This window comes from Battus philenor, unplaced genomic scaffold, assembly GCF_028537555.1.
Source record: "Battus philenor isolate CCGP_79_NKW_IND1 unplaced genomic scaffold, ilBatPhil1.0.hap1 SCAF_20, whole genome shotgun sequence".
In the NCBI taxonomy this organism is placed as follows: domain Eukaryota; kingdom Metazoa; phylum Arthropoda; class Insecta; order Lepidoptera; family Papilionidae; genus Battus; species Battus philenor.
In genome coordinates this window covers 7076193-7095418 of record NW_027181683.1, presented here as the reverse complement: position 1 = coordinate 7095418, position 19226 = coordinate 7076193, and the positions used below count along the sequence as shown (strand labels likewise).

General features: G+C 32.7%; 1 protein-coding gene across 3 annotated transcripts in view; it reads right to left on the bottom strand.

Moving 5' to 3' along the window:
* Hr3 (Hormone receptor 3) overlaps window positions 1–19226 on the bottom strand; it is an 87526-nt gene that overhangs the window by 20134 nt on the left and 48166 nt on the right. Inside the window, exon 1 of one of the 3 annotated variants that reach the window (XM_068766276.1) lies at window positions 5258–5552. The exons of the other annotated variants lie outside the window; for them this stretch is intronic. Coding sequence (XP_068622377.1) covers window positions 5258–5552 — 295 coding nt within the window. Of the gene's footprint in view, window positions 1–5257; window positions 5553–19226 lie in introns of those variants that run through there. 3 annotated transcript variants of the gene reach the window in all.

The window sequence follows — 19226 nt, the reverse complement described above, 5'->3', positions numbered from 1 at the left end:
CTAGCCACTTAATCTTTACATTACAGACCTGCAACGCTGTCTTATTCTCTAATTACATACGTCATATATAACGAACAAAATTATGTTTTGCATGCTTCTATGGCAACATAGGGCGCAGAACAGAAGGCGGCTAGAGCCTTTAGGTTCTGAAATGGAGACCATGTACTGCCAAGCGTTCCAAAGGTTGTGAACGTCTGTCCGTTTTATGGGATCCTACTCCACAAGGTGGGCAGATGTCCTTATTAAAGAAAACGCTCTACGCAGGCTGCTTCGAATCAGTCCTTTTAAAAATCTATTGGCGACGCCTATGTCCCTCAGTGGATGTCTTACGGCTGAAATGTTAATGTTAATGCGCCTAAAGATTGCATAAACCTTTTTCTTTTTTATGGTTCTTCGCCAATTAGGGAACCAAATGGCTTAGTTTCTCGTACATATAAATTATATTGCATTTATATTAATGGCTAAATGTACTTTAAAAATCTTATTTCTTTTCTCAATTTTGAGTATGAGATCAATTATTTTTTTTATCAAAAATGCCCACCCCTATTTTTTTTAAATGAAATTCCTACACTAAAACTGAATCAATAATCGAACTATAAACAGCAACATACATTGATAGTTAGTTAAGACGAAGTTGTTTCCTGCATGAAACAACCCGTTTCTCATCAAGCGAAATTTTAATCATAGTTTTGAAAAGTCTACACTTAATAATAGACATGTATATAATTTGTGTACATAATACATGTATATAATACGTCTGCCTCGGTCTTAAAACAAAAAAATAAATAAAATACATATATATATGAAACAGTAACAGGGAAATCCAAAAATAGAATGAGTTTTTATCGCACATACGGGCATCAACCCCATGCGACGCAATCATATGTTCACACACAATTATTTACCTTATTAAGTGTAAAGTTTATTGACAACTTTTGTATCAATCGCAATATACGCTAATGATGTATATGAATATAATAAATAACATAAATTACTTTATTCTACGTTATTAATCATATAATATTAATCTTGACATAGACTTATTTTTTTCTTTGGGTAAAACGCAAAAAGCGAAGCAAGTCAAGCAATTCTCTGTCTGAAGTAAATTACTTGATGATTAGGCATTTAGAACTTAGAAATTTCCTGTATGTACATATAGAAGATAATTTTAAGAATTTTTATGTCATTGATCTGAGACGTTGTGGTTTCTTTTTATGTGTTTTATATACATGTCAACTTATATATTAATGCTTTTTTGTTACTGTTTACGAAAACTCATATATATAATATATCTAATGGTAGATAATAGACTTAAAACATATTTAAAATATTTATAAGATATCCATAACAGCTAAACTTTTCTGGCTTAAATTATTAATGCTAAAAATTCTAGATATTTAAAATTTAATTCATAAAATGTATTTTTCAAAAGTAGTATATATTAAATGAAATAGAAGCAACGAATAGCGATGAAGCTAACACGATACATTTTATTAAATTAAAAAAAAATTCTAAACTTACTGAATGATCCAAGCTTCTAATATAAATATTATAATGTAATATTAATATTATTAGCGATTGTTATAAAAAAAATCGAGATAGAGAAAGCAAAAACGGTAGTCACGCTTAACAAAGTTAAACGTCATACGTCAGTTAATTTGGAACACGCCCTAAAATAAAAGTGACAGCAACTCGTGACGTCGACGTGACGTCACTGGTCAACGACCTCGTTGTGGGCGTCGCACGTTCGATTTTTGAATATTTCACCAGCTATTGTCTGGTATTTCATAAATTATTAAATGGTTACTTAGTTACACGTAATGGATCGCCCATAATTAATTTAAACTTTTTTAACTACGTGTTTTTTTAAAGTTATTCTTCATATTTGAAGCTAACTCACGTCACAGATTTAACAATACTCATAATTATCTTATTAAAGAAAAGACTTCATTGCGCATAACTCAAACACTACGTACTGTTTAATTGTGGACCGTCATAGTCTAAGGACCTCAAGGATCACTTACACTGAATATACATTTATTTTGACAATACATTCGCATATAATACAATAAAATTTTGCCCAAACTTTAATGAGTTTTCAATGTTTGTGTGTAGACCTATCACGCCAAACTATGACTTTAATTTACCGCTATTTTATGACTTTCTTAAAAAAAAGTTGTTGGTGGGTAGAAAGAATTAACAATGTAACCGGAGATATTTATCATTTTATTGTAAACATATGATTCACGGAGGTCGGCGTGTCGTTGAATTAACGGCGGACAACCTTGAACTGGCGAATTAAGCAATTTACTCTCGTTTCGAAGAATAAACCACTAAATTCATTCACACAGAAATTCTAATTACGGCTGTCCAAAGTGGTAGGAACAGTCAAATGGTACAATGTCTTGGTACATCTTAGGTTAGGCTCGAGATGGATTCTTAGTGAGAAACTAATGAGTTATATATTCTTTAAAGTCTGACCGGATCCTCTATACCGCGAGTTGTAGAAACTGTACATAGCTCACGGTACAGCGATTCCGGTCGGACTATAGTGCCTATCTTACATGTACATATAATTAAAACCCTAATTTAGTTTGAATCAAACATCAAAAGTATAATAGATTGGATTCTTTTTGTGCTATATATCTCCACGATCTAAATAGAAATACAATATTTTATTTCAAATACACCAAATTAGTCTATATTAAAGGATATTTAAAACGAGTTCGATCCTGGCTCCACTAAAACAATTAAGTAACAAGTCAAAGTGCAAAGTGTGTCAAGTGCGTTAACCCCGACCGAAAACACGTGCAACATTTCTCGGTGCCAAAACATTGTATGAGCGTGAATTAACATCACAAATTAAACCTTGTAGTTTAACTTTCAACGTTTATATTCCATCGAAATGTGTGATAAACATTACTTTTATAATTTTCATAATCAAAAAAGTAGCTTTTACGGGTAGAAGAATAAATTTCGTGTTATCCAATGTGTATTTCCCGACATATTCATTTAAATACAAATTACAATAACGTCACGCGGTTGCGAACAGGCATGAGGTATGTTATGTTAACCCAAATTTTTAGGACAATTAACACAAATTCCGAACAAAGAAAAAACCAAACTAATAGTGGAAATTTATTAAGTGGGACACAAACATTCAAATGCAATTGGGAACGTTGCAGATAATGCAAATTGTAAATAACGATGCTAGGTTTTCGGGACAGGTGACGCAGTTTTATCAACATAACTATAAAATATTGTACAACATATACTGGGAAAAAGATTTCAATTATCCAACTTATTTCAACAAAGTTCATAGTACAAAGTTTTGTTTTTGTACGGAACGCATCATAATTACTACGGAACTCTATGAAACGTGTACAAAATTCAAATACTAATACGTCCCTCATAAAGGCTTAGATCTCGAATAAGGAGATCCATAAAAGACGAAAATAACCGATATAGCCCAGCGGACAGACAAATTAAAGTTGCGATAGACAGACCACATTGCGAATAGTACATATGTTCGCTTAGTCTTTAAGTTCTGGAGCGGAGACCGGCAAGTGTTGCGTATGACATCCTATAAGATAGACAAACGATCTCGATAAAGTCGACGGAAGACGATGGCAGGTTGCTACCAAAACTTTCTTTTACAAAGAAGGAAGGCCATTATCTAACTGGACATTCTACGACAGAAATGAACAAACGACCACGGAGAACTCACACTTAATTGTGTGTTCCAAAGCGTGTATGGCATCAAAGTGTATTTCGATGACTAAAATATTGCAGTGTTTAAAACATATCGTGTAGTCAGAAAACTTTTTGCCATTAGCATATTATTCAACTGTTTATATTCTTTTTCTATGAAATTTAATTCGATTTATATGGTCTTTGTATTCCTAAATGGAAGAGGAGGAGGTGAGGCCTATGTCCAGTTACAGTGGCTACGTATTAATTAAAGTTTGACAGGACAACATTACTTTCATAGATTTCACAACTAATCATCAAGAGACTTAAAGTATTTGATTTTAATTTAATTAACTTAAACAACTCAGATAGGGAAATCTTTGTATGTCTGTACGTACTAGACGGACAAACATTCACAGTATTTGTATATAGAGATAAAAGGTCATATTTATTTTATAACGTACTTCATTTTAAACGTTGATTAAATAATAAAAAAATATTGACATTCAATACAGTATACGTCGTCCTTTGATAGAATAGACAATACATGCAAGAGGTAAAATAAGTGAATTTACAAATACTTAGTTAAACTGTTTTTTAGTTTATACCATTCCTATAAACATTGCTCAAGATCACATAATGCTTAACAAATAGACAGCCAAATCTCTTATGAGTATTACGCTGTCGTCGCTTCATGAATTGCAAATAAAATATAAAAAATAGGTATTAAGTAACAAGATTTATACGGAGAAGCAAGCCTCTAATGCAAACAATCTACTTGAGCATATATCTATATATACGTGTACGTGTTATATATGGTTACATGTGTGTACATATATATGTACATTTATGTACATATACATACACACTCTCATATATATATATACGCATGTGTACATGTGCGTTTTGATATGTATACGTATGTATACATATGTATACAAACGTACGAGTATATATATCAAAAAAATTCTGGCTACTCAATAAACTCTTGGTCCAATATTCAAATTTCAATGAAGGTAGTTAAGTTGCGTAAACACAAGGTCTAGAATAACTTGTGGTCCAGAGAAGAGGAATGCAATGAACCAACGAACCAGGAAACAGTCCTCGCGAAATTGTTTCTGAATCTATGCGTGCCTCGGAGAAGGGAGAATGGCGCGAGATTGCCAAAAAGCATACGGCTAAGAACAGGTTAAGTTCAAACTTTCCTCAACATTTATCAAACAAAGTGAAAACCATAGATCGGCAAGCGATACTCAGTACTTCCACCCGCATGGTGAACAGATGACCTTGTAAAGGTCGTCGGCAGACTCTGGATGCTGGCCGCATATTATTCTATTACATAATAAGACTGGAAATCTCTGCGGGACGCTTACGTCCAAGACCTTCAGGACATTCTACGAATAAAATGATGATGACGATCATCATGTCTGATCGCAATAAATAATCAGCAAGTATTACTTGTAAAATAATGATGTCTACACAAGATAAAACTTATTTCTTATGTAAATAATATATAAAATTTGCTAAACGATTGTAAATAAAAAAAATTATTAATGTCCTATGTTACCTCTGATGGAGTTAGCAGCCTTCTTGTCCATAAACATGCCGGATATGGAAGAACCAAACATCCCCTCGCTGTTGCCAGGCGGAGGCGACGTGCTGTCCGCAACGGAGCCTGATATGTCCATTCCCATCTGGTTGTGCATGACCGGGATGTCAGTATGCGGTTCCCTCTTTAACTGTACCCCTTGAGGGAGCTGAGACTGCTGGTGCAGCATCGTCGAGGCGGACGAATGACCACCGTGCTGGTCAGGCGGCCACTGCGATCCGAACAACTCGTGAAATTGGTTGTTATTCATCATTCCAAAATATGTATTTCTCGAAATATTCACTTCCTTTTATTTAGGTTATATTAGACCAATGATTTTGCGATCGTGCGAATTGAATTCGCATTGTTATTACTACTATCACTGTTAGGTTTATTGTTTCCTTTTTTTCTAAACTCTTTGTAAAAACTCTTGATCGACTTTGTCGGGTTAAGGCAACGTTTTTCTAACTTGAAACCATAAGAATTTTTCTTCGAAAAAACTTTATGGCACTCCGGACTGTTTCGTCAACTTTGTTGAATTTTAAGCACCAGTGTATTTTTTTAACTGATAAATATATTGAGGCCGAGAGGTGACGTGAGATTTCTTTTCGCAAAGTTTATTTCAGGAATTAACTTTTTGAAGAGCAACAAGTTCCTTGGCATTTTGTCTCCGTGGTTTTGTTTTTTTTTTTGTCTCCTTTTGCTTTTAAATATTTCTATGTAAGGCACTGTTTTCAAAATTTTAATATTTACTGTTCACTTTTTCCCGTATACTCTTTTTCCACAAAGTCAAAAAATCTGTAAAAAGAAAACCAAAGCAGAGAGACGGATTTACTTGATTTTATTTTATTGGTAGAAGGAGATATTAATGCCAATTATGTTTGCAAAATTTCAAAAATCTATTTAAATGAACCGAATAAGGCTCAGTTACATAGAACCAAAGTATTTATTTTGTTTAAATTTACATCGAACGCGAGTTTATTAATTTAGATTTAAGTCGTTTGTCACCACGTTCCATTAGAAACATTCCGTTCACTGTCGCACTATACAAGGCACTGTCACTGTTTTCAGTAAATAAAACAATTGATGCGTTCACCTCACTGCTGTAAGGAAAAAAATTTGTACGTTAAGTTTTGTACTATGGGTTGTGCACAACTCGGCTACGCATCGAGGACTGGCCGTCTTGAGATGTTGACGCCTGAGCGGTCCGATCGTGACTGACGCATTGACGAATCTTCGGTCGGGCTCACGAAAAAATTATATATTTTTTCATTCGGACCGAATAATCAACTTAGCTCATAGTGATAGTTCAGTCGCCCCGGCATTATGCGGAATCTAATGGGCGAAAATTTTTTGGTGAAAATTAAAGTTTAAGAAAAAAATACTTCTTTACATTGACGTACTACCTTTTTAGTGCATAAATCTATTATTACATAATATTTTATTTTCTTCGATAAACTACAATTAATAAATGAATTTGACCAGCATAGTCCGCATCAAGTACAAGGCGAGTTATCGATGTGTGCGTCTGGCGGTGTTGCGTACGAACATAGCGGCGCGCGCACACAGACGCACCGGCGTCACAGCAGTTCATTGACCCCGGGACCCAAACAAAGTAGATTTCGGTGAAATGCTGTTGAACTCTAGTTTGGATGTGGATTCTTCGCTGCTTTTGTTGCCTGAGTTACTTTAGCGATTTTTTTCAATTTTTAATTGTTTTACACTTGTTGTATTATTGTTGTTAACACACTGTTGTTTAAACGGCTTAATACGATTTTAGTCAATAGTTCAATGACCCCGGAAAAATAAATGTTGACAACCGCACAACGTTGTCGCGCGCATTTTTCCGTTTCATTATTCATTGGACTTCATCTAAGGGATATACGTTAATAAAATTTACTTTCAATTTATCATTGCTTATAATGTAGTTACAAAGCATCGTCATTCAACAACTACAATTTTATTGCTGTCAAATAATCTACACGTAAACAATATTTGTCAACGTTGTTAGTTTTATTTGAAAATCTATTGAACTTAATAAATTGAATACCGAAAAATTTTCAAATATAGATTTGTAAAAAGGGGAAAAGTTTTATGGGTCATCGGTCTGTAGGCACACGTGCTCACCCTGGCCAATTGACCTTACAGCGAGGTCGCATTCACACGATATGCAGAAATGAGGTAATTCGTGCAAATTTTTACATCCTTCCTTATATAATTATCAAAAGCTACATTCATTGTTACTTACTCATCTCCTACCAGTCTTCTAGTCCAGACTTATCACTAAGAAATAAATCTGTTATTTATGTATATCCGCCTTGTCAATAACAAATTAAAACCTTCACATATCACGAGTTTATACGATTTTATACAATTAATTTTTAGATCCTTAAATTTAAGATTATAAATAAAGATCAAACACAGGATAATAAATAGGAAATCGCACAAATTCCCGACTTATTCGAGGGTTAGATGTAAATAACCTAGCAGAGGCGGCGACCTTGCGAGCGAGACGCGAGTGACGTCATACACTCCATCTCCTTCCCCCCTCTTGGGCTAACGAACTATCGATTTAGGACCACGTGCTGGCTTTCATCACCCGTTTTATATATAATGGTGTTTATAGTAATGAGTCACGTTTGTAAAAACGGTCGTCAAAATTTCAAACGCCTCCTGAAATAGATGGGCATAAAAGGAATAAAAGCTTCACTTTATTTTTGGAATAATGTTTTCAGGAAGCCATAATGATTCCTGTTTAATATTAAAAAAAAGATTCATTGGCACATTTATACTAATGAACTCGCTTTAACTAAAATACGTATTTTTATAACCGTATCGGTTAGGTCAAATAATGCAAAACTTTTCCAACTAGATTATGCTAAGGAACTATAACAAGAAGAATATCTTTAATATAATGATAATAACAATCTCATATTAACGAAACATATTACAGCAATTTGCCAAGCTGAAGTAGCAGCGGGCAGGCCACATAACACGCATAGCAGATGGCTGCTGGAGTCTTAAGGTCTCGGCGTAGAGAACACGGACCAGTAAACGTAGTATAAGACGTCCACCCACAAGTTTGACAGACAATCTTATTAGGTCGGAGGAATATGCTGAACGTAGGCAAACCGGTCTTATCACAAATCTATGGGGGAAATCCATCTCCAACACTGGACCTCCTATGGTTGAAATATTGATGATGATGAATAACCTAACCGCTAATCCACGAAGGCTTGGCCGCTTACATTCTTCCCTCAATATAGAATCATCATAATAGCTAAATTATGAATAGTACATGTAGATATTTAAATATACACATATATAAATAATATATAATTACGAGTATATCATGTATTAGCCGTTACGACATTTATGTAAGATGTTTTATGTGATTATTTTATGTCCTTCTCAATTTGATTTTGCTTTTTATCAGGTTTTATGATATTAACTAGTTTCACCTGACTTTTTTTTGTTTTATTAGTACTTTGCAAAATTTTAAAATTTTCTTAGTTAGCATTGATATTAAAAATAATTACCTCAGGTTCCATTTTAAGTTAATATTACTTTGAGTTAATCTTAGTGTCATCAAGTACCGGAGGTATAAAAGAGAATACAAGATTAGATTAGCGTTAATAGCCTGAAAGGTAAAGCCTCCAACACTTAACCAACGAAGCCCAAGGGATTGGGATGTTGAAGGGCTAGTGAGCAGACCACATAGTGCGCAGAACAGATAGCCGATGCCTTAAGGCAGCAACTTAAAGACAGTAGCCTTAAGCAGTGGAAACCAGGAACACCAAAACACACACAAAATGGACACATGACATTGATAAGGTCGTTGGAAAACACGCGAAGCAGGGCACTTCAAATTGGTCTTATAGGAAATTTATATGGGAGGTCCATATCAAGCATAAGAAGTCCTATGACCGAAAAACCGGCGCATAGGTATTAAGCGAAGTTCCAAATATCATTTGAGCCTTGGACAAAGTTAGTTAAACTGTTGTAGTTAATTATAAAATTACCATACGTTTAAAACATATAAAAGTTACTGCATTCTCGCCGAAAATTAAGAGATTTCTTGCCAACAATATAAATATGTGATAAATAAATGGTTCTAATATTCATGAATAATGATTGTAATGTAATACCCGATACAAGCTTTAGACTTAGAGTCCAACCTGAATTGAATTATTATACTATTACTGTTCTATCACGCCCAGCAGGGGACGTGATGATGATGGTGATGATTATTGTTTAAAAAAAAACTTTTATTTCATTTTTCGATATGGAGCGTCACTTTAATTTAAAAGTTATACGACCGTAATCTCGCCATGTATCATTGGCGCAGACATCTCACGGCAAACAATAAATTTAGTTTAAAAACTACAAAGCTATGAAGAGAGATTCTAATGGGGATATATTAATCATAGATATTTCATATTAGTCGTCATAAACCACCCACCTGTAACGTAGGCAACGGTATAATAACCCTACAGAAGGCGCTGTGATCATGTGTGGTACATGTCATGTACGCAGGCGTCATCGATACGGTGGTATCATATTTCTTGCTTAAAATTTTTACTGACACATGAGTCAGCAGCCGGTATTATCGCAATAAGTGAACGACCTTACTGACGTTAGTTTAAAATTATAATTGCACAATCATTTTAACATAAATTTGTTGTTAATAATTGTTTTAGCGTCTCGTAGTGACATTCATAATTCATATTTGTATGGTGTGATTTATAAGAAAATAAAGATTGTTGACGACTTATTTATAATATTAAATATACTTATTAATAAACGACTTAAGGTTTTAGAGTGAAGACCAAAGTGAACAGTTGCCATTATTACAGTGGTGCGAAAACGCTCTTCAAGCTACTACTAATCTGTCTTGTTGGAAATCTAGACCTATTTCAAGTAAAGGATATTCTATGGCTAATTTTATGATAATGATGATTTATTGGTGTCATTGAAGCCAAGAAAAATAAGAAGGAACTAATGTTATGGCGAAATTATTTGACTTAAAATTTACCAATAACCAACAAAAATTTGAGCAAATTTAAAAAAATAATATTCTGGTAAACTGAATCGCTATCATCTCATCGTCAATCCTTTTGGATATTTTATTTTTATTCTACTTCTATTCAAATACATATACTGTCGTAAGGCCATCTAAAGATTTCATTGGATATAAACACTAAAATTGTCGTAAGAATAGGCACCGCAAAGTATCTTCTTCGCGATCCATATGACTTAGTAGTTGCAAAGAAACCTACGATCTTCTGCATAAAGCATAAGTTATAAAACAAGATATTTTGTCAATGGTAACACAGATATTATTGTTGAAACGCCTATAAAATCTTATTTCCTAATAATGACATGAAACCAATTTATAAATTAAGGATAAAATTCAAAGAAGAAAGTGGCCAAATACCAAAATAATTTTTAAGCATCTTCGTATAAAATAGTCTTCACTTACTTTAAAATACTGATTCTAAGATTTCGATCTTAGAATCCTATTTCGTTTTTGCTATGAAATCAAAAACATCCTAGCTAGTTTAACGATCGAAATAACGTCATGTCAAAATACCCTGATTTCACCAACAGCTGCTGTCCCAATTGGATTCTAGGCTAGAGTAAACATTTTCAGCACGTTAAAATTTTTATACATCCCGAGACAAGATTCAATGACCTTTGAACTAAATACTTGTCTTGTAACACTATATATTATATTACAATGAAGAAAAGAATACAAAATTTATTTTTAACATAATTGGTTCTATGTATAAAAGCTTTGAAGGGGTGAATGTATAGTTCATATGTATTTAGTTAATGTATATCATATCCAAAAAAGTGAATACAATAAAGTAAAAAAAGGATTTTATCTAATTACTACATATCTAAACCTGTGTTTAACAAAATTTTCGAGAATAAGTCGAACCAGTAATAAATATATTGACGTTAATTTTAAAATCCTTATTATGTAATATTTATTGTTATTGGCATATATAAAAATATGGATTAAATAAATTTGAATGTTGAAATAGGGTTGAAGAATTATGTGAATTTTAAATCACACCCATCGACGCAATCGAAACCACAACGCAATGTGTACAATGAACTATGAACCACACATGAACTACGAATGTTCATTAACCAAAATAGTGAGAATAATGTGTTATCTACGATATGTATTTACAGGTGAAACACTTTATCATTAATATCGGAGGAAGTACGTATTTTATTACATCCATATTTTCCCGATACAAAATTTATTTTTTTACAATTCAAACTAAAACAGTAAAAATTTCAAAAACTTAGTGATCATGTCGAATACCCGTCGTGTTGTGAATTTAAAATAAATAGTTAAATATTCTTGTTACAAACTTGTTCTACTAAAGTCAATAAGTTTCTCATACAAAAATAGTAATTAAGCCTGAAATCGTTTGTTCATGATTGTTAAAGATGTATGCTTAACAAAATATATGGCAATAGTCGTGTTTTACAAATTTTATTATTTAAATATCATTCATATTGTTTTACTTTTTTAACTTTAGTCTTTATTTTGATATCTATTATGTATTTTTTTGTCATCAAATATAGAAAACTAATAGTACTCTTCTTATAAAACAGCTCCCGTCGCTGACGACTTTAGAAAAGATGAACGTGATACAAAATTCAAATCGTGTCGGAGTATTCGCGAATTGCATCAACAGCAACGGGCCAGTGTAACTGGCTAGCTAAAGAAATGCCGTTGAACTCGCGAATTTGGGGTTCGTCGTCCGCTCGGCCTCACAATCTCCAGATAACGCTTCATATCGATCGCAGATTTAGGGACTATCCTAACTTATCGATTCTATATATTTATCTATTTATTTTAGTGTTTCCTTTTGTATAAAAATCACAACTTGTTAACCTTTTTAATCACATTTTTTAAATATTTCTATATTATATTATATATTATACATAGTATATTTATTCATTCATATTTATATTGTATAATATAGTATATTCACATTTGAAAAAGTCTCTGCAATACTGTTTCAATCAGCGTATTAAAAATAATCTTATTTTTAACGAGTATCTTATTTTGTCACTGAACATCTTGTTAAATCTAAACGCGTTATCAGGCATGGAAATATAGCATCATCAAAAATTATTAATTTCATATTTTAATATATAAAGAATAAACAAAAACGACAGATTAAAATTTGATTTATGTGGCTAGTATGCATTCATTTCCGTCACGGCCCTTTGAAGTTTGGCTTGCTTTCAAAATAGATATGTCAAAAGTACATTTAAAGCACTTTTCAACTATGAAAAGATTTAATCAAAATTAAAATAAGTATATTGGAATCAAGAACACGGTAAAAAATCTCTTCACTTTTGTAAAAAAATGAAAACTGTTTTCGTAGCTATAACTTCACTTTGTGTGAAAATATATAGGGGCGATGTCCAGCCGTGGACGTCCTGTGGCTTAAATAATGATGATGATGATAAACTTTACTTTGATGAGAAAAAATTAATCACGTTTTTCTAATCACCATCCCGACCGCTGTAATTCTTGTGATTAAATAACTTATAAATATTAATTTACTATCTTTGAGAGTCCCCAAGGAAGATATTTACTAACTTATTATACTTTACCAATAATTTGACTTTTGGTTAGCTTGAATACGCATGTGATAATATGCCATTTTTCGTAAATTTAACGTGAAGTCGTGGAGTTCATCTCTATTTACATATTACTTTACAAATAGATATATCTTGGTATTTCAAGTTATCAAATAGCGATATCGGAAACATGATAACACGAGTGCTGTAAAAATACAGCAATTTTTTTTTCATTTAAAAAAATAACACAAAAAACGATTTCATATGCGAAAGAAATATAATAACCGCATTACAACCTTTTTTAATATTAAATGTAATAAAAAGCGATGTAATTACATTTGTAATTTGATGCGTGCAATTTTATGACGTTTAATTTATTTTAATATCTAACTTAATTATATTTTTGAGATATGTTATAGTTTTATGAATCATAACATCCACAATGACATTCACATCTAGCCACGTCTATCCTAGTATGGTAAGCAATCAAGATGACCAGTCACCTTATGGTTGAGAATGGAATTTTCCATTACAAGTAACTAGAAATCGAGTTTCAAAGACAGCCTACGATTTATTATTTTACGTTAATAGCACTAACGACTTAATACAAAACGTTATTTAAAGCTAAAATTAAAAAATATTATTTTTTTACTAGTGTATACACATATAGTAACTCAAAATCACCATATCTATATTACACACAAGTACGTATACACTACAAAATCTTAAAAATTCTCGTTCGAAAGATTGTAAAAGTGAAAAAAAAATGAGTTGACTTAACTTGAAAACGGTCATTCCACTCGTCATTATAATGATGATGAAACTGATACGTCATCATATAATAAAAAATATGTTGAAATGTCCGCACTGATATACATATAAATTCAGAATTATACTGTTGCTTTTTGACTGCACATAGTAATAGTAGAAACAGACAGAGATATTAATAACATATAACATATTATATGTAAATATATTGCAGAATACTATATACAACAATACACCATTTGTATATATACATGTATAAGCCCCTTTTTATTTCTTACCAGTCATTTTAAGAGAGAAAAATAAAAATAAAAGGCACGGTATAAAAAAGAAATAACACTTTAGCTGTTACATGTAAGGCCGTTTCGAGCAAGCACATTTAAAGTGCAGTCTTCCCATGTAGTGTATACCACAAGTTGAAAAAAAAAGTGTAAAACAGTATTTTTAACTAACAGTTTTACAATATCGTATTGAATTTAGAAACGAGGACAGATCTGTAGGTGTTGCTCACCATAAAGTAGGTTTTACACTTTTGTTTAATCGACTATAAAAGTCGCTTTCATTATCGTTCGTTACTACACAAGATGAGAAATGGAGAAAAGTATTTGGATCTAAGATTAATGACGTATAAAAATAACACGTTCATGGGATCTATCTAAGTTCCTGCCAATCGGTAAACATAACTGAGAGTTCTACCCCTACGTACTAACTTATCAAGATATATCTGAAACTACAATGCTAAGAAAATTTGGTAAGAATGTTTCTTTTGCCGAGTAGAGATCAGCTAAAAAAGTTTTCTTAGTAATTACGTCGACAAGGAAGGTTGAGGGGGCACTCAACGTAAATTGTTTCGATAAACCAAATAGTCAATAAATAGCATCAAAAAACGTTATTAATGATTTTTTTAAATGTTTTGTCTAAATTCTACAATTAACATTATTAAAAAAATTATACGAGAAGCTAAATTACTAAATTTCAAGACCATTTGTAAAATACTGTAAACTGGCTGTGCCCAACTAATAATAATTATGTTAACGATAAATTCACTGTAAATCTACATATATAGCAATAAGCGAGGACGGGAGTTATGAAAATAAAAAAGGCAACCGGGAAGCATTGCTTCTGCACGATAAGCCGGGCCGGTTCCTTCCACAGCCCACGTGGTGGGTCAACGCCTGCCCCACTGCGCACTTGGGTTCGCTGAACGCTCACTACGCACACTATTAGCCGCCCTGTGCACGCACACTGCAAACCGCGCCGACGTACGCACTCACACGGGGGCATGACTGAGACGCAGGTGACTAATTGTTGGGAACAATAATTGAATTATATATAAACGTGTATTTTATTTTCTTATTAACTTAATTTTTATTGATTTTTTAACTTTATTTAATACGTTTTTAGTAAAAACTTTTTTTTTATAAATCGAATCAGAAATGAGGAGAACCGTAGATGAACGAATGTAACCAACATAGCCCAAAGGATTGGCAAATTGAAATGGCATTGGGCAGGCTACGTATCGCGCAAAACAAATGGTGCCCGCTCAGAACCGCTTGAGTCGTAGAAGACGCTGGAGGAACGCTGCTAGCAACCGGTCTTATTAAAAATAAATGGCGGAGGCCTAGATCCAGACATGGACATACTACGACTGAGACCATGATGATTATTTAATACATTACAGTATTCTTTTCGGTTTCCACAGCTTCGTTAGATTGAGTACTAAAACAAGTAGTATTTATCAATTTGATTTATCGTTTAGTAACATCAAGATTTTAAAATACAAAATTCGCATTTCGATACAGTATTGTGTTCACATACCAATACATCACCTTTTAATGTAAAATTATGATATGCGAAGTTTGTATCCGCGTTCCTTAGGTTAAAACTTGAGTTGAAACATCTTATTCCACTGTGGGGCACTGTAGCTCTAAAACCGTCAGGTGAAGATATTGCCGCCGTAGCGAAATCTAGATGGCCTCGCACTAATGAGATCTACCATTATTAAAATCACATGAACGCTTTACATGTTTCACTTCATAAAATAATATTAACACTAGTTCAGAGGCATCGCTTGTTATTGAGTTCTATTTTTAAACATCGTATTACATCGAGAATAATTTGATTTAGTTTTATGTCTGGCTGAATGTAATTTCGTCAAGTTTGTATTCATAAATGTGGCCTATCTAAAAATTTAATGTAGATTTTATTGTAATCATATCTGAAAATAAGTTTGACAATTCTTACTTAAAAAACAATTACAATCAAAAGATTTTTATTTAACAGAAATACATTAAATAAAATAATATGTATGTAATCATTTTTCTATTAAGGGTTTTTTTAAAACCGGATCTAAATTTTTTACAACGAACAAAATATATTTGAATATATTCACTATTTCAATGGCATTAGACATTAATAACTTTCACAAAAAAACTAGATTACTTGAACCATGAAAATCGTTAGGAGTTCGGTGTCTGGACTTACAAGGTCACGCGGAGAATTTTTTATAAGCCTTTTCTAAATGATGGATAGCGTTCGCGTAACCCGCCTTAATACGCCATATTACAATGAATGACATGACGTCTTTTAGAAGGTCAATGCCCATCTATGACTCGCATAGCTACGGCTAGTTACGAAATGTATTACCATCGAAAAGCAATAAAGAACATACGAAATATTAAATACATTCCCAAGTAAATAGTTAACAGTAAAAACCATAAAAATTCTTAAAGGTCATAATTAGTACGTGAAATAATAACAAATGAGAACACTTCGCCTTACTGGTTTACATGAAAATTGATAAATTGCATTTCTTTGTTACTCAGGTAACAAAGACGAATGCATTACATCATGTAAGCATTGTGTTACAGTTAGAAATTGTTATATTTGGTATTCAGTGGACATAATACACACTTTTTAAAAAAACATACTATAATTTTCCACTGATAAAGATCATGGTGGCATGGGACTTCGTCAACCATCTCTATCTCCAACAGTTGTATTCCATCGCGTGATAGCATATTAATATTTTTAATAATGTCTTTATTACTTGCCTGACTTGAGACACCTTGGCAGAACCAATGACGGACTGTTTCCATATTACCCTAACTTCGGCTTCCCCCAAAGCAGATTAGATCAGATATAGATTTGACGTGAGATTTGCGGGGATTGTCGACATAGTTTGGTGGTATCTTCTGGTTTTACCGTCTATATTTCCAATAACCAGAAGGGCAAGTAAATCCAGGTTTGCCGAAAACAGTTTTAGATTAATTGGAAGCATATTATAGAGAATCCGGAAGTGATGTTGAGTTGATTTGTTGACACATCTTGCAGGTAGGTCCGCAATATCTGCGAATATGTACGTCGTCTTTTCATTGGCATATATAGTTTCACCATGCTTAAAGAAATAAAACACTAAAGATGCTTTATCAAGACCTCTTTATAGTAAAATGTTTTTTTTTTCCACGGATGCCCCAGCATGTTACACATATTTATTTAATGTATCTTTTTTACGATATGAGGTTGTCGCAGCGTGTGTGATCTGGACAAATCATTCAATTGTCTTAAATCATTGCTTTTCATTCTAAATCGTTATTCGTGTTAAATAAGCTCTGCTGCCTATTAACCATTATCAGCTTCGATGGTTTTAAAACTGTAAAGCCAAAGCTTCGGACATCCTCCGGGGAATTTAGAAAAGGCTTAATATTATATCAGTATATTGGTGAGCTATCAAGCCTGCTTATGCCAATGTTCAATTGAGAGACTGAACGATGAGCCCAGATGAAACGTCAGCTTGAACTGTCAACTTGTTTAGCAGCCTTATTTGAGTGTTTTCGAACAGGCCGAATATAAGTTCGAACGGCAAATAAAGACGTATTATTAACATAAAAATGTGTACTGGTTGTAATTGTCGGACATGATTATTATAAATATCTTTATTCTTTAAATATAACAATTATTCTCACATTTTGCATGTTTTACACAAGTAAATGGACGTTCAAAACAGGGGATAAGAATTTTAACAGATATTATTTATGTAAAGCTAACGAGTGTATTTGGAAGAATAAATTCTCAATTGATGTTTACGAGGTTTTGTGTTGTTTCCCACTGTCTGAGCTGTATTAATTAACGGTTGCGAACCGTGTAATTATAACTGTCTGTGTAACGTTAACCACGATCTAGCGTGGCGGGGAACAGTAAAATGTCAAGACTCCATCTTCACTCTTAGTTACGGGACACTATTTAAAAAAAATTAAATAATTTTAAAATATATACTAATTATTATAACTCATTGTATATTACGCAAATAAAAATCAGTATTATTATTTCCATATTATGTTTAGTGAAATATTCGTTATTGAGAACATACAATGGAGTTGTATAATACATACCGTTAGAAGAGTTCGATAAATTATTTCATTTATCCATTTATCTAATATGAAAATTTACTGCTACATTAATTAATAATTATCAACATAGTTGTCATTTCAGTCTCAGAACGTCGTGTTGTTGGACACATGTATTTTTCATAAAAATATATAATATATTTTTTACAATATACAGGACATAACTTTTTTCATTAACGAAAGTAATATGTGATGTTCATCTGTCGGTTTATGTTCAAACAAAGATTTAAATCCTTACGGAAGATTCTATACCGATGACATAATTTTTTTTTCATTACATAACTAAATTTGTCTCTTTAATATAAATTATTTTTGGTTATCCAGTTTACATTTACAACAAAGAGTAAATAAATTAATAAATAAGTGAATATCACATCAATATAAGTTATAAATTTGAACAATGCACAATGATTAATCAAAGGAATAAAAAATATATTTAACATAAAAATTTCATTGAGTTTTCACAAAGGAAATTTTATATTGTAGTCGTTTTTCTTCAGCACTGGGGTGTTTGCCCGTGTACAGGGTGACGGAGGCCTAGTTCGGTGTCTACGCCCCCTCCAACAGACGGCCTTCGAGCGGTCGTTTAATGACCCCTAGAAAATTTAGGCTTTTCTTCCCCGTTATATATTAGACACGAGGGCAATAAATTACGAAATAGGGACGCCTTTGGAAAACTGGATCGCTGGTATATAATTAATTCAATATAATATTAATTCTATAAATGTGACGCCACCTTTTCGATAGTTGTCTCAAAGTAAATTATTAATTAATATTATTATTATTGAAATTCAATTTCAATAAAGTTATGAACTCAACAGAACGACTGTACTAATGACAGCATTTTTTTTTGGGGAATAGTGGCTGCAAATTTTGTCTATCAGATTGTATATTATTTTGATAGTGGTCACATTACAAAATGCGTATTAATTACAGTACAGTAGTAGTAGTGCTTATGCTTAATAATATACCGCCAACATCTACTTAGACGAGTTCTAGCAGTCCAGAGGTATCTCTTAAAATTTAACATGACATAGTTTTAATGATTTACTTAACTAAAATCGAGGACATTGGTAAAGACGCCAGTCCACCATCGTCAAAAAGAGTATCGCATATGTGTAACCAGTTTTCTTATCGGCTATACCGCTGCTTCTTGTAAT